The sequence below is a fragment of the Trichosurus vulpecula genome, chromosome 7 (assembly GCF_011100635.1).
Source record: "Trichosurus vulpecula isolate mTriVul1 chromosome 7, mTriVul1.pri, whole genome shotgun sequence".
Taxonomy (NCBI): Eukaryota; Metazoa; Chordata; class Mammalia; order Diprotodontia; family Phalangeridae; genus Trichosurus; species Trichosurus vulpecula.
The window spans coordinates 46,234,668-46,260,030 of NC_050579.1; the positions used below are offsets into that span (position 1 = coordinate 46,234,668).

The 25,363-nt window shown below is 41.2% G+C and overlaps 1 protein-coding gene across 1 annotated transcript in view; it reads right to left on the reverse strand.

Annotated features, from left to right (window-relative positions):
* VPS45 (vacuolar protein sorting 45 homolog) overlaps positions 1-25,363 on the reverse strand; it is a 66,877-nt gene that overhangs the window by 715 nt on the left and 40,799 nt on the right. The window contains exon 14 of the mRNA XM_036768881.1: positions 21,322-21,453. Within this exon, the coding sequence (XP_036624776.1) occupies positions 21,322-21,453 (132 nt within the window). The remainder of the gene's footprint in view (positions 1-21,321; positions 21,454-25,363) is intronic.

Genomic DNA, 25,363 nt, shown 5'->3' on the forward strand with positions numbered 1-25,363 from the left:
ATACTTTCCAAAATAAGGAGTAAAGTTCTCCTACCCAGGTCAGAAACAAGAGTTGTTTAATAGCTGATTTGACATTTGGGCTGAGCCTAGACCCTGGCATCTCTCCCCAGAGCACTTCTGGGGCTGAGTATACCAGATATGCATAACTCATAACTGGTGTAATAATTCTGGATTCCCAACACAAATTTCCAAAAGATTATCCCCTTATCCTTTAATTACTGCAATATAAATGGAGAGAGGGATGCCCACTGGGGCCCTCTCTGTAATTTAGGGGATGCTCAGATAGTATTCTTACCTAAGCTTAGGTTTCTTTCTTAATAGGAACAATTTCATAGCACGATAGTAAGTTAAGGGGTGGGTGAAATGGTTGAATAACTTTATTACTACTCTTTATTAGGCTTTTATATTTTTGCTGTGCCAAGAAGTACACAGCAAATGCTATGCAGGCTTCGGTGGCCAACATTTTAAACTGGTCATGCAAAAGGTAGAAGTGGGGGCAGGGGGAATGGGAGAAGACTCCATCTGATCAGCTACGCTAGCCTACTCACGGCTCCATGCACAAGACATTCCATCTCTAGTCTCCATATTTTTGCCCTGTGCATAAGACACTCCATCTCTGGTCTCCATGTTTTTGCCCTGGCTGTCTCCCATTCCTGGAATGCTCTTCAACCCTTCTCACTTCTGTCTTTTAGTTTCCCTGGCTTCCTTCAAGACTCGGCTCAAATCTCATCTTCCCCATCCCCCTAGCTGCTAAAGCCTTTCTCTGTAAGATCACCTTTCATCTACTCTGTTAGATAGCTTGTATCCAGCTATCTATTCTGTATACAGCTTATACCCCGCTACTTGTATCCAGTGAACTTCTTGAGGACAGGGGCTTTTTTTTTAAACTTTCTTTTCTTTTGTATTCCCACAGTCCCAGAATTTAGCACACTGCCAGGCACATAGTAAGTACTTAATACATGCTCATTGCCTGACTGCCCTTATACTGATATTCAGCTGCTTTTGCTATCCAATTGATTAGAAATGAAATAAGGCAATAAGTGGAAGCCAGAGAAAGGTAGATTTAGGCTTGATGTCTGGAAAAACTAACAATCAGGGTTGTCTAAATGTAGAACAGGCTCCCTGGGAAGAAAATGGGTTCCTTTTTTACTGGAGGTCTTTGAGTTAAGACTAAATGACCAGAATCACAGAATCTGTGGGTTGGTTTGGAAGGAGCCTCAAAGATCATCTAGTCTAATCTGTGCCCTGAATAAGAATCAATTCTACAACATACTTGGCACTGAGCCAAAGAGCCTTGGCTTGAAGAATGCCAGTAAAAGGGAGCCCACTAACTCCCAAGGCAGACCATTTTATTTTTGGACAGCTCTAATTTTTAGGAATTTTTTTTCCTTTTAATATTAAGCCTAAATACGATTCTCTGAAACTTGTACCCACTGATCATATCAAGTCCCATTCATCTTCCACGACTCCTTTAATTACTTGAAAACAGTTATCATGTCCCGCCTCTCCCCCCCACCCTGCCAAGTCTTGTTTCTGTAAAACTAACCCAAGTCAACCCTCAAATGGCGTAACTTTGAGATCCTTCATCATCCTAGTTGCTCTTTTCTGGAAAATTTCAAGCCTAACAGTTTTTTAAAATGTGCTACAAAGAACTGAACACAACCCTCCAAGTGTGATCTAAGCAGGGCAGAGTATATAGGAACTGCACTAGTGCCCTTGACACCATGCGTCTCCCTATGCAGCCTAAAACGCTGTTAGCTTTTAGGCTGCCTTATTGCCCTAGGCAGCTAGGTGGTGCAGGTGCGGAGTCAGGAAGACTTCCCCTTTCTAAGTTCAAATCTGGCCTCAGACACTTAGTAGCTGTGTGACCCGGAGCAAGTCACTTTTCCTCGGTTTGCTCATCTGTAAAATGAAGTGGAGAAGGAAATGGCAAACCACTCCAGTACCTTTGCCAAAAAAGCCCCAAATGGAGTCACGAAGAACTGGATGTGACTGAACAACAACAAATCACCCTACTGACTCACATTGAGGCTGTGGTCCACTAAACACCTTTCCCTCCCAGTCTTTCTCTAATACACTATGACTAACCAGCCACACCACCACCATGTTGTACTTGTAAAACTGATTTTTTTTGAACCCAGGTTTAGGACACATTTATTCCTGCTAAATTTCATCTCAATAGATTCTGCCCAAAGTTTTAGTCAACAAGCCATTTTTTAAAGGGTCTACTATGTTCCAGGAACTATGCTAAGCACTGAGAATACAAAGAAAGGCTGTAGACAGTTCTTGTTCTCTTACAGTCTAATGGGGGAAGACAACCTACAAAATAACCCCGTACACACAAGAAACGCACAGGATACACTGGAAACAATCCACACGAGTAAGGAAATAGTGTCGGGGGAGGGGGGAAGGCGGGTCAGGAAAGGCTTTTGCTGAAACTTTAAGGGGAGCAAAGAGATGGATATGAAAAGACAGGTAGTTCCAGGAATGGGAGACAGCAAGTAAAAATCGAGAATCAAAATGAAGAGAGTGTTCGACAGTGTCAAAGGCTGCAGGGAAGTCAAGAAGGACGAGGACTGAGATTTGGTGACTAAGAGATCATGGGTAACTCTGGAGAGGGCATTTCTGCTGAATTATGAGGTCACAAGTCAGACTGAAGACTTAAGAAGGGAGTGGGAGGAAAGTCAGTGGAGGTAGTGATTGTAGATGGCCTTCTCAGAATTGGCCATAAAAGGGAGGAGAGATATAGAATGATTGCTAACCTGTCAAGATCTTTTTGGACCTTACTGTAATCCAGTGTGTTAGCTATCTTTTCTAGCACTGTGTCACCTACACATATAATAAGCCCATCATCTACTGCTTTATCCAAGTCACCGATTAAAGATGTTAAAGTAGCACAGGACCAAAAAGGCTATCTTTTGTTTCAGTTCTTACCAAGCCCATAGTCATTCAATGGGCACTGCCTCAGACAAACTGAGACCTGGGAAACACCTTTATTTAGAGAGGTTGAGGTCACCCAGTGCATCCCGGGCCATCACCACTTGTCTTGACTTTCTCTTGTCACTGGATTTCAATGACCGGAGGAGAGAATGAGGCTGATGACTTTGAGCAGCTCTGCCTCACTTAAATCAGTCAAGACATCATCCTTGTGATGTGACTGGTCCTCTTTGAGAACGAAGGACAAACGACAATAACAAGTGGAGATCCCTGGAGCACCCCTCTAGAAGCATCTTTGTAAGATAATACTTAAATAATTAATGACCACTCTTTTAGGTCTAGCCATTTAACCAGGTATGAACACATCTAACTGTACAATTATTAGCAGATGATCTCCCCATTTTGTCTGTAAGGACAGTACAAGTGACACTGTTCAGAGCTTTGCTAAAATACATTTGACAATACTCCTCTAATCCATCAGTTCAGTTCATCAGGGTCAAGGTTTCAAGAAGCTATGATTTTGTCAGCGGTGGGCATTCTCTCCACCAATCCAGATTGTAATCAGACTATAATTTATGGTCTTAAAGAGTTACTTGGGGCTCAGAGAGGTGAAATGACTTGTTCTACGATCACACGGTAGTTATGGGTCACAGAGGCCAGGTATTTCTGACTCCAAGGTCCAGTGCTCTATCCCCCAAGCCACTCTGCCCCTCTTCTATGCTGGTTACCTTGTCCAAAAGGAAATGAGCCAAGCCTGCCACAACCTGTTCTTGAAGCCATGATTGTGCTTTCCTTTTCTAGCTGTCTACTAACAATCCCTTTAACAATGTTATAGAATTTCGCTAGGAATCGAAGTCAAGCTCATCAGCCTATACAGACTTTTCTCCTTTCTGAAAATTAGGACAACACTTTGCCATTGAGTTCTGTGGTACCTTCTCAGTTCTCCAGTCTTTCAATAATTACTGACAGTGAATCAGTAATCACATCTTCCAGTTTTTCAGCACCCTATAATGTAGCTTGTTTGGGCTTAATGATGTGAAATCCTCAATGGTGGCTGGGTGTTCTCTTACCACTTTCCTATTTATCTTAGGTATCAACTCCCTATTAGCGATTTTTGTTTGGCCTTTCCAGTCAAAAGATTATTCTCCTTGTTAGCAAAAACAGAGTAGTTTTGTCCTCTCTCTGTTGCCTGTTTTCACTGTTCCACTTGCTGTAAGCAGTGGTGAGGTTTCATCTTTGATTCTTCTTTCTTCTCACCCTAAAAATATTTTTTTTAAATCCCCTTTTTGTCCTTAGTTTTCATTTTGAACTTCACTAATTATTTGTACAGGGCTATACCACTGTTTGGATTCCTCCTCAGTTACCTGTTCTTGCTTCTCTCTTCTGTAAATATCTTTTTAAAAAACCTGATGAGCTGATGAATTGGTTTCCTGAATATCTACAGGGACAAGTTTAGACAACTTCCTTTTTTTTCCTCCTGTTTGGAATTGTTTCTCTTTGTACTTTCAGAATTTCAATCTTGAAACCTTTTCATCCTACTTCCCCCACAGATTTTTAGTCCACGGGAATCCTACTTATCCTTCCTCTGAACCCTCCGAAAATTCTTTAAAAATGTAGAACACTGCAGTGAAATTGTGCCCAACTTTCTTCTCTTCTCTCACATATTCTGAGATGAGCAGGTCACTTCCCCCCGTATTCCCATCATCCTAAGTCAGCAACAAGTTCTTTCTTTTTGGTGAGAATCAGGTCCAGAACAACAGTATTCCTCACTGGCTCCTCTACTTTTTTTTTAAAGGCTGTTCAAAGTTTATTAATTTTTGTTGAGTTCAAAGTAAACAAAGCTCCTGAGACTGTTGGAAAGTACTGAGGTGACTTGGATAGTTTAAAAGAAAGAAAAAAAGTGTGGTTTCTTGTCTTTATTTTTGATGTTTTGCTTTTGTTTTCCTTTAAGACACACACACACACACACACACACACACACACACACACACACACACGAGACAGCTATTTCTACTCTTAAGTAGCTTGCCTAATCTAAGGGCAGGGAGCAAAGAAGGGGGAGGTGGGAAATGGGCTCAGATGCACCTCAGCAGTGGGGAGTGGGAGGGCAGCTAGGTGGCAAAGCAAGTAGAGCATTGGCCCTGGAGTCAGGAGGACCTGAGTTCAAATCCGAACTCAGACACTTGATGTACTTACTAGCTGTGTGACCTTGGACAAGTTACTTAACCCCAATTGTCCTTCCTTCCCCCCTCTCTCCTCCCCCAAAAAAGAGAAGAAGTGGGGAGTGCCTAGGAGGGTGCTACTGCTGGTGAAGAAGGCCCAGGAATGGTCCTGCTGAGCTGCAGCTTCCTCTTGACCTCCTGAATGAGAAGGAAGGTCACTGGTGATTCTGCCATCAGCAACCTAGAAAGCTCCTAAGTACTCTGAAGATTCAGATGCTGCTGTCATGAATGGATGGCTCAACTTCCCACTACTGGCCAGGGCCTGATACTGTAGGACCAGGACAGTGGGGGGCTGGGTGGGAGGGTGTCACTTCCTGAGAGTATGTGGCACTTTTCACTGGAGCTGCAGCTGGAGATGTAGCCATCATGGATTTCTATAAGTGAACCACTGGGCAGGACTGATGATGCAAACTTTAGCAGTGCCTCAAGAGCAGCCCCCGTCGGGCAGTGGGCTTCGACAGACATCATCAGTAACTGAGCACCACGCCACAGAGCCACCCATTTGTATAGGAGATCATAGGAACACATCAACGGAAAATGGGAGAGTTCTTTGGGTTTTGTTCTTCCTCTTTATTAAGGACAAAATTGCAATGATTAAATTAGTACATAGAAAGTCAACACTGAACTTAGGAAGCTTTGAGTTGAAGTCCTTCTGACATATACTGGCCATGTGATGTAATATTGTAGTGCTCTGGCCTACTCTCTAAGACCAGGGCTGGATTTATGTGGCTTGCCTACAAGCATAAAAATTTACATAAATGCTTTAGTAAACAAAGTCAAGTTGCTAAAGAACTCTCACTAAAATGGCAAATCAAAATATATTGTCTATTGTTTCAATAAAAACCTACGGTTGGACAGCCCTGCTCTAAGACTATAATCTTCAGGGAAGGTGTTGGCCTGCATTAGTAGAGGAAGCTCCCCGGTCTGGTCTCTAGTCCTTTCCTTATTATTAATACACTTCTTGGAGATGTTCTAGACTAGATGCCCTCTTGAGGCCCTTCTAGCTCTAAGATTTTCTGATTCTGGGACAACCTGATTTAAACAAGGAACCATGGGTCTTGTCAGGTGATCTTTATTTCATGCTCCATGCCCTGAATCTATTGATATTTTCAAAGGAAATGTGAGACTTTCACAGCCAGTGAACCTGATTTCGATTCTTGGGGAAAATCTAGAATGGATCATTAAAGGGACGGGTGATGGAGATCTAGAACAGGCAGCGAAGGCTTCAATGATGTCCCATTTCCTTTTCTGACAGAGGCAGCTGGTGGTGCAGTGGATATAGACTGCTGAGTCTGGAGTCAGGAAGACCTGAGTTCAAATCCTGTCTCAGACATGTATTAGCTGTGTGACCTTGGGCAAGTCACTTAACTCCTTGTTTGATCAGTTTCCAAAACTGTAAAATGGTTATAATAATGGTACCTACTTTGCAGGGATGTTGCGAGGATCAAATGAGACGATATTTGTAAAAAACACAGCACAGTGCCTAGCATGCAGTAGGCACTATATAAATGCCGATTCTCTTCCCCAGAAAGGATTACAAAACTAGAAGACATGGAGAATGCTTTCCCTAGATTTTAGCAAAGCTTCTGATAAAGTTTTTCATACTATTTTTAAAAAGAAATGTATTTTGTTTTCCCCCCAATTACATGCTAAAACCATTTTTAATATTAAAAAAAAAGTTTTCAGTTCCCTCCTTCAGTCCCTCCTTTCCCTCCCCCTCCCTGAGACAGGAAGCAATCTGATAGAGGTCATACATGTGCAACCATTTCATACTATTATTGTGGAGAAGATGGAGAGCTATGGATTAGGAAAGAAAACAATCATATGGATTCTGAACTGACTGAATAGGCAGCTGTTAATGGTTTAATGCCATGGAGGCAGGGGATCTCCAGAAGACTGTCCCAGGATCTGTGGTTGGCCCTGGACTGTTTAACATTTTTACTGATGACTTGGATAAAGGCACCAAATTTGCTGGAACAGTTATTCAGCTGGCTGATGGAGTCAGGAGAGCACTGAGTTAAATTCATTAAGATGAAATTTAATAGCGATAAATGTAAAATCTTGCACTAAATGTCAATTTCACAAGTAAAACATGGTAGGATCATAGACAGATAAAGTTATTCTGAAAAAGATTTGGGGTTTTTAGCGGACTGCAAATTCAATATGAATCATTCAGATTATGTGCAGCAAAAAGGGTTAATGTGATCTCAGGTTGCATTAATTGGGACAGAGCTTCCAGGAATATTGGGGAAATTATCTCACTGTGCTCTGCCCTCATCTGGAGTACTGTTTCAGCTCTTAGCTGTACAGTGTCTAGCCTTGGGCAATGAGGATGGCAAAGGGCCTCGAAACCATGACAAATGAGGACCGGTCCAAAGAACTGCTACATTTACATGGAGAAGAGAAGACTCAAGGGATGTGATAACTGTCTTCCAGTATTTAAAGGGTCATACAGAGGAATTAGACTTGTTCTGTTTGGCCTCAGAGGGTAGAACCAGGAGCAATGGGTCTAAGTTTCAAAGACATCATCTGATGTCAGAAAAAACTACCCCGTCATCAGAAGTGTCCAAGAACAGCATGCTCTGCCTTTGGGCAGGTTTCTCCCTTTTGGGAGAGCTTCAAGCAGAGACTGGATGGCCACATGGTTGGGATATGTTTATAGTGGTGTGGACTAGATGGTCACTGAGGTCTTTTCCAACTCTAAAATTCCATGACTCTCAAAGTTACCCTTAGAGACCCTTCTATACAAATGGGCAAAACCTTAAGTTCCTGATCTGCACAATATCTCTTCTCTCCAACTGGATTTTGTTTTCTGAAGCCACCTTTACTTTATTTCTTTAAAAAGTCTATTTGGAGGCTTGTATTACATATGAGTCACTGCACAGAATGCTTAAAAAAGTTATGAGAGATGAATATGTTCCTGTTTGGACTCCAAATTTAGACCTTGTTTAAAAACACAAATATGAAGATTGACGTTTTTTCTTTTTTGATTTATTAAAACTAAGTTATCCTCATTTAAAAAGAAAAAGCCACCTCCAAAATCGACTCCTTTTCACTTGGTACTATGAACACAGAATCACTTGGTGGGTGGGGGTGGAGTGTAGGAAGAAACAAAAGCCCCACTTGTAAATTTAAAAAACCAGCCTCAAAGAATGCAGGGTCATATTCTCAAAAGCATATTTAATCTACTTAGGGCTCTTGCTAAGGAAAAGAGTCATAAAGTAACATAGGTGGGATTAATTTTTTTTCTAAAAATAAATTTAAATTCAAGATATACCTTTCTCTCTTTTTAGTAAATACTACACATTTAAACTGATACCGTGCCAAAGACGAGAACCGGAAGACTGAATAGATCAAAACTGAAGGGTAGATACAGTGAAAAGTGAAAAGGACCTTTTGGTTTAGGGGGTGGATGAATCAAAAGAAAAGAATCTTGGGAATTAATGATTAGGAATAACATAATATCTCCATTAATGGAGTAACAAGCTCCTAATTATAGCTAAATAGTGTCACGAAGGGAGCCCAGGGGGCTGGTGCTTTTCAGCACCAAAAGTCTTGAAGTGTGGAATATGATCTCATGATTTGGAGGCACTCAATGGCCTTAGCCTGAATGCTATCAAGACCGGTAAAGTCTGTCCAAACTCTCAACAACAATGGATGAGGGCAAGGGGAAGGGCCTAATGAATTTCTAGCCAAGCCTGGGCATACCATAGAAAACTCCTATGCAAAGATCCTCTAGGTATGCATTCATTTTTGTAAATGTCTACTGAATGCCTACTATGTGTTAGACATTGTGGGGGATATAAAGATGAGGAACACCCAGACCTAAGTTGGCTCTGGGATTGGAGTTAATTCTTCCTTGTTTCCTGACAAGAGTTTCTACTAATGGCTCCAGGAGTGAACAGTTGATCTGGTTACTTCAGAAGATGGAAAATGTTGAGATGGGCACGCCTCTTCTTTGACCCCTAACCCTGTTCTTCAGTCTTACTAGGCCTCCAGTCCCTCTCCCTGCCTGGCATTATCTCAACATGTCCCCTTTCGACTTGCTACACTCTCTTCCCATTCTAATCTCTGGTTGGGCCAGTTCAACCTCCCATCATCCTCTGCCCTCTCCTCCCATCACAGATCACATCTTGCTGAATGCTTGCTCTCAATTACTCCTCCCATCTGCCTCCTTTGCTCCTGTATGTAAACTTGTCACCCACACCAATCATTCTTCTAAACATCCCTATCAAAGGTACCACCCCCCTCCCAGGTGCTCAGGCTTTCCACCTTGGTGTCTCTCCCAACTCCTCAGGTTCACTCACTCCATGGAGCCAATCAGTCTCCAAGTCTTGGTTCTACCTTCATAGCACCTTTGGTTAGATTCCCTTCTTTTTGCTCAAGCTGTCACCACTGCAGTTCAAGGTCTCATCACCTCTTTCCTGGTGGCCTCTCCCTACTCCATTTATCCTCCACTTTGCTGACTATGTTCCCCCCCACTCCATAAACTCCAGTGGCTCCCCATTACCTCAAACATCAAATCTTCTGGCACTGGCCCCTTCCTCTCTTTCCAGTTCTTACACCTGCTCTCTAGCTTTCCTAGCTCTACCTGCTGCTCCTTCGTGACGCTCCACGACCTCTGTGCACTGGCTGTCCCTCATGCCTGAGAGGCTCTCCCTCTTCATACCCACCTCTTTAAGGTTCAGTTCAAATGCCACCTTTTGCAGGGGACAGTTTTAGGTTATCTTCCATCTCATCTATTCTTTTTTTTGGGGGGGGGCGCTGTACAATCAGGCTTAAGTGATTTGCTCAGGGTCACATAGCTAGTTAAGTGTTTGTGGCCACATTTGAACTCAGATCCTCCTGACCTCAGGGCCAGTGGTCTAACCACTGTGCCACCTAGCTGTCCCATCTGTACTTCTTTAGGTACTTCTTTTCTCCTCCGTTAGAATGCATGCTCCTTGAGGGCAGGGACTGTTTGTTGCTTCTTTGTATCCTCAATACTTAGAACAGTATCTGACCCATGGCACTTCATAAATGTTTGCTGACGGATTTAACTTTTAATGTCCTGCTCCATAATCTTGACTTTATGAGGAAAAGAAAGGAATATCAGCAACTCCTCTGCTGTGGTCCTGAGGGCAGGGTCCAAGTCCTATATTTCTCTGAACTCACAGGGTACAGGCCATCAATAAATTCCTACTGAACAAATAGAGTCGTTTTGTGGTCATATAGCATAAGGACGGTGGGGTTGGCCTGATTCTTTTATTAGGGACACTTTATCTGCTTTGGGGTGAATCAATCACTCTTTTCAAGTATTCAGCCACAGTAAACACAAACAGAACACACTGCATCCACATACAAACCCATCTTTCTCCCCAGGCCCAAAATGAACAATCTTGATTGACAGCTGATAATACATTTGGCAAACATTTTCTCTTGTTCCTTACTGCCCTGACAGAAACAGCTGAGACACATTCTAGGGGGCATTCTCAAGGATTTGGGTAAAGTTTGCTTGTTTTGTTAGCCAGCTCCACACATTTATAAACTTAAAACTGAGTAATCAGTAGTTGCTGAGAAACATTTGAGTCCTTTGATCTTAAGCCCTAGGGCTGGGCATATACAACAGTACCCTTTTTTGTCTTACTCGAATAGTTTTATTACAAGAACTTTTTACCTCTATTCTAGAAATTAACTTTTCTTACATATGCTAGGGTTTTTCTGAGGCTCTTGGATAAACAACAGTCTCCAATAACTCCATGGCCTGTTTGATAATCATGGTTTTTTGGATGCTGTGTTTTCTAAATCATTTCTGAGAATATGAGAACCTGGGACCATAAATAAAAAAGGATTCTGGATCGTAAGATGTGGCCAAAAGGAAAAAAAAAAGGCACAATAATTTATAAAAGTGATACATCCCAAAATAGCAGAGAGAAAAAGTCTACCTGCCAAGGTCAGGGCTCACAGGGGCTTAAAACATATCAGCCACTGTAAAACTGTACCACATTCAAAGACCTATAGGCCTATCTCCTAGTGAGAACACAAGGCAAGAGAATAAAAGCAGCTCCCCTTTCCCTTCACTGTCAGTAAGCTCATGGTTAACTTCTGGATCAGGTCTGGAATCGTACAGTGACTAAGATAGGAGTACTTCTGGCTTCTGAAGGATACCACTACTGACCACGTCTGGAGGGAGCAGCACCAGAAGGGGGCCCGACCTGGGCCCCCTTCTTAAGAATGGAAGGCATTGTAAATGGGGAGCAAATCTGCCTTTGTTCACTTACGAGCATTCAATTTGTCATATCAACATCATGGGGTTTATGAAAGAGGGTTCCATTCCTTTAAGCCATTGTTTTTAGTGGGTTAGGCTGTATATTTTCTTGGTGAAATCAACAAGGCTATCACTTATCAAGCATTCTAAGCCAGCTAATCACAGCCTCCCACTCAAGGAAGATGGTCAGCTATGACGGAATTTCGAGGGAGAATCATCCTTCTACTCTTTGCCTCCCATAAGCGACGATAGAAGGGAGTATGATTAAAAGCCGAGCCTATTCAGATCTCTGTTAGTAAGGATTTTAGAACATCCTCTCTTCTAAGCTCTGGCCTTCAACAAGTATCTACACATAAGCTACTCAAAATGGGGAGGGAGACTGTAAGAAGGAAAGAGGAAACGAGCATCTATCTTATTCTTTGACTCTCTATCCCAGGGAATTTTTGGCTTCTCTTTTAATAGCTAATTCTAAACCACTTCTGGGAATTTTCTTATTATCTCTAATCTAAATCTCGACTATTACAATCCAAGACCATCAATGGTGTATATGTGTGTGTGTGCGCGCGCGCGTGTGCATGCGCGTTGATGGTTTCTCTTATTCTCCTGTCCTCACGCTCCTACATTTTTTTTCTGTGACCTAATTCATCTCTACCCTTCTCTCTCTCACCCACCAAATGAGCCTCTTTTCTCCTACTGACCGATCCAGCTGTTGCTAGATATATCAAAATTGCCTCATGATTAATTTTATCCCAGTTGGCAAATGTGCCACAAAATGGCCCTATGATGAACCTGACTCAGTGGTATAATGTGCAGGTCTGAGACCTCAAATCAAAATAATTTAGAAGTTAACTTGAATTTTTCTGATACTTCCTTAGTAATTATTCTCCTTTCCTGATATGGCTTTGTTTATATTGAAATTTAAGATTTTTGTCAGTTTAGCTATGCTGAATGCTAGCAATGAAGACTCTAGGGTTTTCTGCTTAGATCAGCTCCTCAGACTGAGGCCTTTATGCTTTGAGTCTCAGTTTTGTTCATTTGCAAAAAGCAGTATTATCAATACTCACCATGTTTCCTGAACCAGAGAGAAACTGAGATTCAAATTACTGATTAACAAAGGTATAACTTTGGAAGAGGGGTGGGGAATCTGCAGCCTTGAAGCCACACATGGCCTTCTAGGGCCTTGGGTGCAGCCTTTCGACTGAGTCCAAGTTTTACGGAACAAATCCTTTTATTAAGGGGATCTGTTCTGTGAAGTTTGGATTCAGTCAAAGGGCCCCACTTGAGGACCTAGAGGGCTACATGTGGCCTTAAGGCCCCAGGTTCCCCACCCCTGCAAAAAATACTATATTCTAAGATCCTTGGTTGAAATTTTTCTTTTGAGTTTTATTACCATTTAAGAATTTGTAATATCAATGTCCATTGACATCCCAAGTTGACTTAACATCTGTACCTAAATACCTTACATGCATCATCTTTTCTCTGCCTAGGAAATAAGATAACATGCTCAGACTGCTGTAGGGTGCATATACCAGATCTGTAACTTTCTGTACTCAAATACTAACGACAAATTCTACAGTTGTTTCTGAAATATATCTTAGGTTAAGACACCAAATAGTCTTCTGGGATCATAAGTCCCAATGAGATTACTTTTCCCTTTGACACCTTCTTGGAACAAGACAGCACAATTCTGCCTTTTCTAAAACGTGACTGTTCCTCCTCTCGCCCTTATTAATGTAATTAAGGACTCGAACTATGAAAGGGAAAAAAATTGAGCATCCTTGGTGTTTGTCTCTTCCTTGCAGAGAGAAACAGACTCAAAAATGTAACTAATGACAACGGACACAGAGTTCTACATGTAACATTCATTGGCATATCATGTGAGGAGAGGACAGACAGATAACCTTCAAGGCCTACAAAGCTAGAGATGGACGGTATCCCTTGGGGAGAGGACAGACTAAGATATCAATTACAGGGAGGTCTGAAAGGAGGTTATCACCTAGGATAAGAAGAGCTATTAATGTGCTCTCTCACTAGCAGGAATCACCAAGACAAGGATAGTGTTGGGACAATTGCAACCTGAGGGTATGGTAGAGACCATTCCTTAGAACAAACAAAAACCCCAGCACATCAAGAGAGTCCATTCAGAGGACGTGATGAAAACTGTTAAAACTCTGAAGATGTAGTTAGTTAACTCTGTGGAATTCAAAGGGGATATATATATATATATATATATATATATATATATATATATATATATATATATATATATATATATATCTAGAGAGAGAGAGAGAGAGAGAGAGACAGTGAGAGAGAGAGAGAGACAGAGAAAGAGAGAGAGAGAATGAGCTACAAACAGACTTCTTTTCTTGACAATATTTTTCATCACTGTCCTCTATAAACATTTCCATTTTGGCTGGTATTGCCATCCCACCTTTTAAAGTCTCACAAAATAAGGCTTTTAAAAACAATATTTTGGAGGGGTCAGGAAAAGGGCAGAGAGGAGGAAAGGAGGCTGTCCAAAGTTCTTTTTTATCATCAAGTCAAAACAATAGCATCCCGGAGGGGGAAAGGGGACTACATTTGGGATAACAATCTGTGTGACCTGGGCAAGCTGTTTTACTCATTGGGGCCTCAGTTTTCTCAATGGTAAAATGAAGGGTTTGCACGTGGTGACCTCCAACATACTGTCAGCCTAAGAAGTCATTTATGAGGAGCTGCCCCACACTGTCCTAGTGACAGACCACATGCCAAGCCCTTCCCCCATTTAACCAGGGGACAGTGCCCAACTTTAGACAAGATGATGACAACTCAAAGGCTGAACTGAAGACCATATCTCAAAGAGTAATCCAAATGGATGCATTACCATTTAAATGGTTTTGCCAAACTGGAGCCAAGCAACATACCCACTGCAAATCAGAATTCTGGGTTAAATTTGCTTTAATTTGCATAATACCAAATAGCAAAAAACAAAAAAAACAACAACAACAACAAAAAACCAAACCATGCTATATTTGCATAATAATGTGTTTGTGATTCCAATACTTAGGGAGGTTTTTTAATTACTAAGAGAGATGAACTCTGTCTCTGTTACCATAGCTCAAGCCCATTTACCTATTACAGTAGGGAAGCCAACTCTGGTTGACTTAATCTCAACAGTGAAAGCCATGGCTCTGATAGTTGGTCCTGAAATACCAATATGTGGGGAGTGCCCTCTGGATTCCTCTCCTTTTGAAATGCAAATTCTGTCACAGTATCCTAATTTTTCTGTAAATAATTCAGAGATTGCTCCAACTCACTGTCACAAGAGAAGCTCCAAGTTTCTAGTATTACTTGTTTAGGTAGAGATCTACAAAGTACCTGTTGACAATACGAATTTGCTCCTTGGTTCAAATTTACTTACAGTAAGTACGTGTCAGCTAGTTATTTTTTTTTAAATGCCCTAAACCAAACCCTTTGGCAAAAAGTCCTGCCTGACATCTGCCACTGTTAACTGCTACCAGCAATCAGGCACCTCCTTGGGGGGCTAATGTAAAAGCTGCCACTTTTAGTCAAGCTGATCCTTTTAATTTGAAAAGAATGTTTATCACTTTTAATTTTTATCCTCAATGATACCTGGACAGAGTAAATCTTAAGACACACCTGAATGTTTCTCTATTGCTCCCCCCACCCCCCAGCCTTTAAAAACCCTCCTCTGCTTTAGTTTACAATATTCTTTAGAAGGCAGAAAACTTGAGGTGGTGTATATTTGACAAAAAAGGGGTTTGCTAATGACATCTGAAATTAGCAAGAGATTTTTTTTTTTAAAGGCATCCTCCTCAAAATGACTAAACTTCAGGTAGGCCTAGAGGGAGAAGTGGAACAGGAGTGTTTTCTTTGTTTGCTGTTTGATTCATTTGTATTTACTTTGCTGAAAGTCAGACGTTTGGGGTAGGCTTTTGCTCCTTGTTTTCTACGTTTGTTTGATGAATTGGGTTTTGGTGAGAGTGGCTGAATTTATAACACAATTTTTCAAAAAGTCTCTCTCTTAACCTGTGCAGCAGCACAATTTCTATCCTTAACAGCGTAAGTTCAGGGATGTGGCCAATGAGCCACATAGGCAACAGAATTTGGCATAAACAGTCACCAATTTCTTCATACATTTATGGCTGACCCATGAAGGTTTCAAGCTTGAAAGGGAATCTGACAATTGGAAGATCTTAATTCCAAGGGGCACCTCCTGCCATGTTATGTCTTTATTCTATGTAGACAGTTTAGTGCCTGTGAAAAGTGCTGAACTAACAGGGCTCTGGTCTAACCTGCTGCCCACTCACCCACAGCTTGGGCAGACTTGAGCAGAAACAACAGTGCTGTGGTTTCACACATTCATTCAGCGCCCTTTTTTTATGCGACCCCACATCAAGGTCAGGAGTGGAATGATTTCTTCTAGGGGATGAGCAGTTCAACCTCTGTGGTTCTTTTGATTCTTGGCCTTTCTGCCCACACTGCCAACTCCAGGTGTCAATTGATACTGTCAGGAACTAGGGCTCTTTAATATTGATTGAGTTGTGAGGTGATAAGGCAGACCATCCTAAACCCCAACCAGGATACATGTTTTGTTGCTAGGTAGAATCATCTGCCACAGAAATACTAAATACATCCAAAATGAATATTTCTAGGACGAAAAACCCCACTGATTCCATATCACTGGACAGTCAGGGATTTAAGCTTTTAAAATATACTTAAGTCTATGGGGGCTAGGAAGAGAGATTTCCTTAATTCATCTTCTGTTCCTACTCTCCACCTCACCCAGGATTTTTACTTCTAAGCTTGGTACTTAGCTTACTTAGTAAACTTAGGTTTGTCTAGGCTATGAATGGGAAGATACTATATATGATATAGTTTACTCACCTGGGTAACAGGCTTTAGCCAGGTCTAGAATTATTAGGGTAAAATCACATTTGAGATACCCAAGCAAGGTGCCACCTGAATTGGACATGGGATAGCTTTTTGTAGGTGAATATGCATTATGGAGGTAAAGGAAGGTAAAAGAAGGGCTGAGGTGGCCCAAGGACCCTGGGAGAGGCAGACTTCCCCGCCTTCAACAAAAGAGTTCGGAAGTTGTACCTTCACAGAGAGCTCTGAGCAGCTGCTCTCATCTCTTTGTATTTCATCATATATAAAGGGGCAAGAAAAAGCATCATGACTAAACCTCCTACTGCCTCTGTGTTCAGAGGATGATTTTAAAAAAAAATGGTCCTGGGAAGCCTCTAAGTTCTGTCCTATCAGCTAAGTGGCCCAGTGGATGAGCGTGTGATGTGGAGTCAGGAAGGAAGAAGGGAAAGCAGCCTCTATGAAGCATGTATACTGTGTGCCAAGCTCTCTGGGAGGTGGGGGCTACTGTGACTCCCATTTTACAGATAAGGGAACAGAGGTTTAGTGACTTGTCCAGGGCCACACAAACTAGCAAGTGTCTGAGGCTGGGTCTCCTTAACTCCAGGCCCAGCGCTCTACCCGCTGTGTCTTTCAGCTGACTTTGATCTCACCTTAAGTACTAACTGTGTGAACCTGGGTAAGTCACTTAATCCATCTTAGTTTCAGTTTCCTCACCTGTAAAATGAAGATAATAATATCACTTCCCTCACAGCTGCTGTGAAGAGAAAAATGGGCTCACACATGCAAAGTGCTTACAAGCCATTCTGGCTGTTATTATGATGTCCCTTAGCTCTTAAAAGGAAGTAAGCCGTTTTGTCTCCTATGGCCTTTAAATTTAAACAAATACGGGCACATGTCATGCCTCATCAGGTGGCTCTATAGAAAGAAACAGTATATAGCCAGGCATTGCACGTGCGCACACCACACACACACACACACACTTTTACCTCTCTGGAAAGCTTGCGCCACTGAAGAGATAAACACTTGAAAGACTGTTTAAAAAAACAACCACTCCCAAAACCAAGGTACTTAAGAATGGAAAGCTTAATCTATAACCTCAGAGGCAAATTAAACTTCAGAGGAGAACGACAAAAAGGGGAGAGGACAGGAAGATGGGATCCTGTCCAGATATTCTACTAGTTTATGCTGGAAGAAGTTCTCTTAATCCACAGGTCTTTCTGATTTCTCACCAGAAACTGAATTCTTTTCAGCAAATGGGCAAATGTGGCCTATGGCTGAGAGTCTGTTTCAACTACAGCAGCACAGGTTATGGCACTGTGGACTGCAGAAACGCCATGCATGGGAAGAGCTTCTGGAATATAAAGTCCCTGGGTGGTTGATTACTTAAATTGCTACCTATGACAGGCAGTGGTCATGTAGATGCCATTTCTCGGGTAAAAGTGGGACATATCTTGACACCAATCTTTTGATTGTTTGGGGTAAAGAGAATTTCCAAGTTAGTCTCAACTTCTTTTCAGTTAAAGACTGTACCCAAGGGCCCTGAGACATCTGCCTCAGATGCTTTCAATGGGGCCTTATAGTTGCTAAACTACCTCAGAATGATATGGGAAGATTATTTTCAAAGTGAAATAAAACATACCAAATCACCCCTGTTTTTTATCTTGTCAGAATCCACAGTCACATGCAATAGGATGGGAGCCAGAGGCCAAACTAAGAACAGAGAGTAAAAGGCCACTCTCCCCTGCCGTAAACACTGCTTCTGCTGACAGAGCTGCCATCACATCAAGGAGTTGGGGTTCTGCTAGGCCCTGGCTAAAGGTTCAGAAGGAGGTGAGTGTGTCCTCTGGCTTAGAACTGCCCTGGGGTGGGGGTTTTCCACCCTATATGGAGCAGTTCTTGTACCAGTGCATGAAACCTCCAGCTGCCCACTGCCCATTTTCTTCCTATTCACTGGAATATCTGCCGGTGCTGACCCTTGGGTATCTCTAAATTCTTCACATTGCTCTATGTTCTCTGCCTTCTGGGGGACATTTCTTCTTTAAAAAATTTCCACTTGACCAAAGAGAGCTTATAATTAAGTCCAAATCTTTGCTAACCTGTTGAAGTTGAGATTTCTAAGCCACTTGTATTTTTGCTGAAAAACAAACAAAATCTGAAATTCTTGTACCAGAATGTGACACAGATGTTACAGAGCTGGAGAACTAAATAAATAAATAAAATGAAACAGACCCAACAACCCAGTAAAATGAATGCATTACATTCTTTTTACCAAGATTCGGCATCTTCTGGTTCAAACCAGTCCCATCAAGTTGAGACTTACAAAGTTTATTTTCAGTTTCCTTGTAACTGCACCTCAATATGTTTAAGGAGCTGCTAGCTTTAGCTGGGAGTCGGAGGTTTACTGAATAGGCTCCTGATAACAAAGGTGGCATTCATCATGGAGATCAAGCCTCACTGCTAAGAACTTCACACCACTGGCTAAAACTGTCTTCATGTGGCAGTTGAATATTTAAGCATTTGTAATACGTGATCTCTGAAATGCACGTTTTGCTATCTACTAAGAGTTCTATAAAAAGGAAACAGAGCCTACAGGGAGTAGAGATTTGCAAGTGATGAGTATAAAAGCTGAACAATGAATTGTATGGTCAGGTGAATTTTTCCAAGTTGACGTGTATTTTGGCAATTCTTAAAAAAAAAATCCCATTAGAGATCACTGGTTCAAACTGAGTATCATTCAGAAAGGTGGCAGACTTGGCAGAGATAAACCAAAAGGGGATCAATAAGTGAGTATCTGGTCAAAAGGGTTTTCAGGGTTGACTTCCTTAAAATTATCTGCTCTGGAACTCAGATACTGACTTCAGGGGAAATCTGAATGCTCAGTCTTAAGCTCTGATTTTAAGTGAAAAGCAAACTTGCCCTTAGGAACAGGTCAGAAAGCAGCAGAATAATTTCAGAGGGAAAAATGTGTCTTTCAGAAGGGTTACCTAGGTATCAATCTTTCTGAACTTTGACACACATTTTTGAGGAGGGAGGTTATCTAACTAGAGATGAGTGGGTTATTCAGATAAGCCTAACCACTGAGAAAAAAGATCCTTACATATCTCTCCGTGGTCAACAGAAAAACCCCTTGATTCCTAAAGCGAGTTTACATCATTCAGCAATGATATCATCTAAGCAATAATTTCAAAGGAAAATGGCAGAGTTTAGATGGCTTAGAAATATTAAAAGGAGTTCCAATTTGAGACAAAAATTCAAGTTACGACCACAGGAAAGATTTCTGTTTGCCTGCTTCCTGAAAACTGCAGCAGGAACATGCTTTCCTACTTCCACCTGGCTTTGAGAACACAGCAGAACATGTCAATCATCCTCCTAGCCAAATGTATTAGCTATTTACCAGTCGGAAATCATTCCTTCCCTTTAAACCAATCAGGGCAAAACAGTCCGCTCCCATTTGCTTTGTGGCATATTTTAAATACTGAGCCATACTGGATGCCCACTGCCCAAAATGTACTTTGGGAATGCAAGTTAATTCCAAAATTAATGTAAAGCAAATCTAAGTGCAAAGGTATCACTTCAACCAAAAACTCCCATAATTCATCCAAAGCCAACTACAAATCACTTGTTTATAAGCCATTAATAAAGAGAATTAAAAACCTAGAGAGGTTTGGGGAACAATCAAATCTCCTGCCATCTTAAGATACAGGAATGGCCTTCTCAATAAGATCATGTGATTATTTACAAAATGAAATAAAGCAGAGCTGAGTCACAACTGTTATATCTTGTCAGAGGCAGAACCCACAGTGACCATTTCACTCTTCGTAGTTAGTATCCCAAAGAAACTCTGAGGCTGAGCAGCTGCTGAACAACTCCCCTGGTTTGGGCAGCAAGCCTCCCACTCTGGATCTTTGGTTTCACCACGTTTCTGCTATAGCAAATGGGAGTGGGTCACCTGTTTCATTCCTTCTTACTATCCTCTTCTGTTGAGTTAGTTTATTATGAAGCAGAATGAATGATTTCATTACAAGATGAGGGAGTTTTGTATACTCAAAAGGGGGAGGGAGTGAAGAATGCTTGGTTAGCAGCTGGCAAGGGAGGGCAGAATTATAAGACATGACTGTGGAAGACTTAAGAGATAAAAGAATATGACTTCTTGATTAGATGAATATGACCCACCCACTACTATTCACAGAGTATCCTAAATGGTTTTCCCTTAGCATGCTATCAATCACCATCCTCTTAATGTTCAGATGCTATGGGAATGCAAAATCATTTTATCATTAACCAATGCTAAATACAATTAAGAATGTAAATTTTCTTCAAGAAAACTGATATAATGCATTATGAAGCCAAATTCCTCTAACTTTTGGGTTCCTTTAGCATGGGTGATCAAGTGATGACTGAGCTGTCATTTTCTGAAAAACCTCTGAGGATGTTATTTTGGGGAAGCAGAAGCAGATGGAAGGAAAGGATGAATAAAGAGAAGTCTGAGGTTTACTATCAAAATGGGGAAGCCCAGATATGTCGAGCATCAGCATGTTGTAGTAGAAAGAGAGCTGACCTTGGGAGTCTGGAGAGCCAGGTTTGAATCCTACTACCAACACACTTTTTAACCAGATAGTCACACAGGCAAGAATCTTAACATCTCTCGTGACAACACTTAGCCCTATCTCACAGGGCTGTAATGAGAAAAGTGTTTTTTAAAACTTAAATCAGTATAGAAGCAGGAGCTACACCCATGAGTATTAGTACTGCTCAGAATTTTCAATGATCCACTGTCTGTGGTTAAGTTTCTTTCTCCTCTAAGATACAGAGACAATAGATTTCTCACATTAAGGTACTCCCTTGGTCCCTATTCTCGAGACCTGCCTTAACAAAGTAACTGAGAAGAGTCTCAAAGGATAGATTCTGCATCTAACTCCAAACCAATGTGTGAACTAATGCTTTTGGTACAACTGGCCTCTACTTGAGCAAACCTTTCTCATCCATGGGGGATGTGAGTCATGCTATCTGGGATAGAGTTGGTGGTGTTGTGTCTTTTACCTTTTTGTGTTGTGTATTGTGGTTCCTCCTAGGACAATCCTAACTCCAGGAGTGGTGCGGTTCAAATTATAAACTGTCAGCGCCTCTTCATAGGTGGTCCCTCCAATTATAAATACGATGATATCTTGAGGCCTGTAGTAAAGGAGAGTGTTAGTATTATAGAATAATAAAGACCAGACTCTGATGTCATATATGCACAGTTTCAATATTTTGGTGGGGAAAGAGTGAGAGGCTAAAGGCGGAGGGGGGAGGGAAGTGACTAAAACAGTACAGAATGAAAGGTTTCAATTGGCAGGAAACAGAATCTTAGAAATGCCGAATAGTCATTTACTCCTTATTTATGAGCGGATGTCCTATAATCCCTATACAGTGGGTTTTAAAATAGCACACTAATGGTTGCAGGGACAAAATGAAGAAATAATCTTTTATATTCAAGAAGCTCCAGAGTGCTTTATTGTATTGTGGAATCAGCTTTCAATGGAAAAATAATTTATGCTTGTGCTAAACATCTCCTTTCATGTATAAGCAATTAAGCCATATTTGGTAGAATGTGGTGACAGCAGCCTATATCCAAAACCTCAGAAAGCACTCTAGTTCTGAGGCACTTGGTCTTCCCTATGAGATAGGAGCAGTAATTTTGTACATGCAGCAACCTCAACTTTCTCCAGAAACCTTCACACCCAAAACCTTGGTTAAATCAAGAATATTGAATGCATAGGGTATGGTTTTTCAACTCGCCAATGACTCATCTGCTGAGCTGGTTTCGACACCGTTGAGCTGTTTCACTGATTTTCCATTTTTATCAAAGTGACTCCATATAAAATTGTCCTGGGTCTCCTGTCATCTCTTAGTGCAAAAGGGAAAAAATTGGTGCGAATGACAAAAATCACCAAGGTCGGCTTTGTTTTGCCTCTCACTGGATTACTGTTCCTTAAGCTACTGCACAGAACCACTGAAATCAAGAGTGTTTGTGTCAAATCACATCCTGCACATTAATTAAGACGACACCCATGAATCAAGTGGAAAAATCTACTGCTGCATTTATGCTGCAAAGCAACCATTTTCAATCAAGGCATGTGACTCTCCAAAAAGCAAAAGCCACATCCCTTCTGTTACTGCCTCAAAAACACTTCAAAAGAGTCAGTGGGGAATTCTGTAGCATGCACCTTCTCTTGTGAAACTCTGAAGGGAATAAAAGCAATTGGTGATAGTTATAAACACCTACTTAAGTGGCTACTGCATTGTAGGGGAACCCATGAAAGGAACCAGTCCTCTGGGATAGAGCTTACTATTTTGCAATTAATAAAGGGTTATGAAACCCTTTCTGGAATTTCACTTTGAGACCTGAACTTAACTCACACTACTACCAATCCTAAATTCATGTCATAAAATCAAAACAAGATCTACCTCATGCAACAGAGGCAAACTAAGACAAAATCTTCGTGCCTTTATTTCCCATTCAAGCAATGTAATTTATTTTCATGCAATATATGTTTATATTTTCATACAACATAAAAATGTTACAAATTCAGCAATTATTTTAAAATAGTCAAAGCTCCTTTTTCTCTTAAGTTAATAACCCTACTTCTTCAGTCTTTTATTTTTTTCCTCTTGGCATTTTTCCACGTTCACTGCATGGTCAAGTGTCCACAATCTGTGACTTCTAAAGTTCAGGCCTTTGATCTGGGCAAAAGGATCATCTGGGGGGATGGGTCTACAACAGCTTTGGGACTTATGACTAAATCCCTGGAAATGCATATAGCTTGCCTCTGAGACTAAACAATGAAAAAAGAAGGCTGGACTTTGCAGAAAAACAGCTGCAAGGCTGAAATAGCAAGCTGTCCTCACCTCCACAGGCACAGAGAACAGGGGGTATGTCTCAGCACATTTTCGTTTACCAAAGAAGGGCGTACCTTGATGTTCTTCCAAGAAGAAAAGATGGCTCTGCATTTTTAACACCTCCATCCCACATACTCCACCATTTGAATTCTGCCTGAGTTTCACCTCTGGAGATTCAGCATCTTAAGGTGAGTAGCAGGAATTTGGTTTTGCACAGAGGCCTAACCACACAAAACGGCCATGTTGGGAAAAGCTAACAACCCATTCACGGGGCAGGACAGTGCTGACACTATCATTATATAGTTTTCCTCTTGGTTGGTAAGAGTGCCCTTATCAAGTTGGAGAGCTTGCCTCTGGAGCATCACTGGCTCTCAGCCTTAACTCACCACTGGATTCTGGGTAGGTTACTTTCTTCCAAATGCTAATTTTTGTTCTGTGGTTAGACTGTATTATTAATAGCTGGAGCTGCTTGTTGTGAGACTTCTTAAAGTATATATTAGGAAGGAACAGGTACTTGTCTGCTGTCACAGTCCAAATCGTATAGGCAAATGACAGTGAGAAGTGACTTTTAACAAATATGAGGGGAGTTTCCCAATGCTGTAGAGATACTCTGTTTTGTCCTGCCTTCTGATTTGCATAATCTACTGCCTAGTTACCAAACTGAAGACAAAATATCTTTATTAAAGACTAAGGTTCAGTAGGAACCTTATATTTGCCCAAAATAGAACCACTAAATTAAAGGCTGAGATTAAATCATTAGCTAAGTAGGACCTCATCATGAGTGCAACCATCTTGCACACGTGCACACTTACACACACAAATCAGCAACTCTCCAAAACTGTCTTTTCTTGAATTATCCATACAGCATCTCCCAAATGCTTTGATAAACGTATGTACTTATATGGAAATCACCTCCTCAAGTGTCCACTGAAGAGTTAAAATGCAATTGTTCTTTAACTCCTAAAGCACAACATCAGGCCTCTATCCAGAAGAAGAAAACCTGAGATGTTTGCTCTGACTCAGAGGGCAAGGAGAATTTGGGGAAGTCAGAACTCAATTACCCATTTTGGAACAGAGCCAAAAATCCTAGGCTGAGGGCTTCTGCTCATAAGTACCCCTTCCCCTCACACAAAGAAACTTCACCGATATAAATGGCCTTGTTCTCAAAACTGACTTAAAAGATGGCATTATGAGAAGAACAGTTTCCCTTAGCTGGGTTAAGATATTACTGTAACCCTAACTTGGTACTTTAGGCTGCACAGAGAGAAGATCTTCAGAAATACAGAGAAAAGCATCATTATATTTCATGCATCATTAACACTTTCTGCAGCATCTGGACTTCTTCTTTCCTGTCCTCCCTTTTGTTACTGACAGAGCCTCTCCTTGCTTAGTGTAGTCCCATTGTAGAACAGTATGGCTTTAGCATTGTGGTTTTTTGCTAAGTACTGTGAACCTGTAGTTATTCAGGGGCTGAATTATTCTGTGGATTATGCAATAGACCCTTGTTTCTTCTTCTCCCACTGATCTGAGCCATCTGATTACTCATTAGCATTTCCCTTAGAAAGAAGGAAGAGGCTAAAACTCAAAGTCTGTCCTCAACTTCTCTAGGAATATTAAGGGGACTGAATTATCACTAATTGGATTTAATTAGAAATGCCTTCACTGAGCCATAAAACACTGACCATACTTCCTATGGCAAATGTAGAAAAGTCTTAAAATTGTTTACTCTGCTCATGAAATTTGTTCTGCCTAGCAAAGATCATTGGCTCGGGAAAACAATCAGAATTATTTCATCAAAAAAGACATGTTTTGGTTCTGAGGGTCACATACATGACTATGACAACATGAATGAACTTGAGTTTAGAATGCAAATAATACGGGGGCAGTTTAGTGTGCAGATAGCAAATTTTTTAAAACAGCCTGTCAAGATATTTAGAATCAATTGTTGCCCTTTGGACACAGAACATGTTACATTATTAGAAAATGAAGCTTCCTAGTAATAATTTCTCACATGCTGTACTACTTATGGTGAGTAAAAAGGCTGCTCTAGGTAGCTGAAAAAATTAAATCCCTAAAAATTACCTAGGTTATTACGATAAGGAGGAAGGAAGGCTGCTCCAGTCTCTGAACAGTTTAGTTTAGTCTCCCCATCAGGAGATAAAGAGATGATAATACCTTTGCTTCATGCTTTTAGTCTACCTGG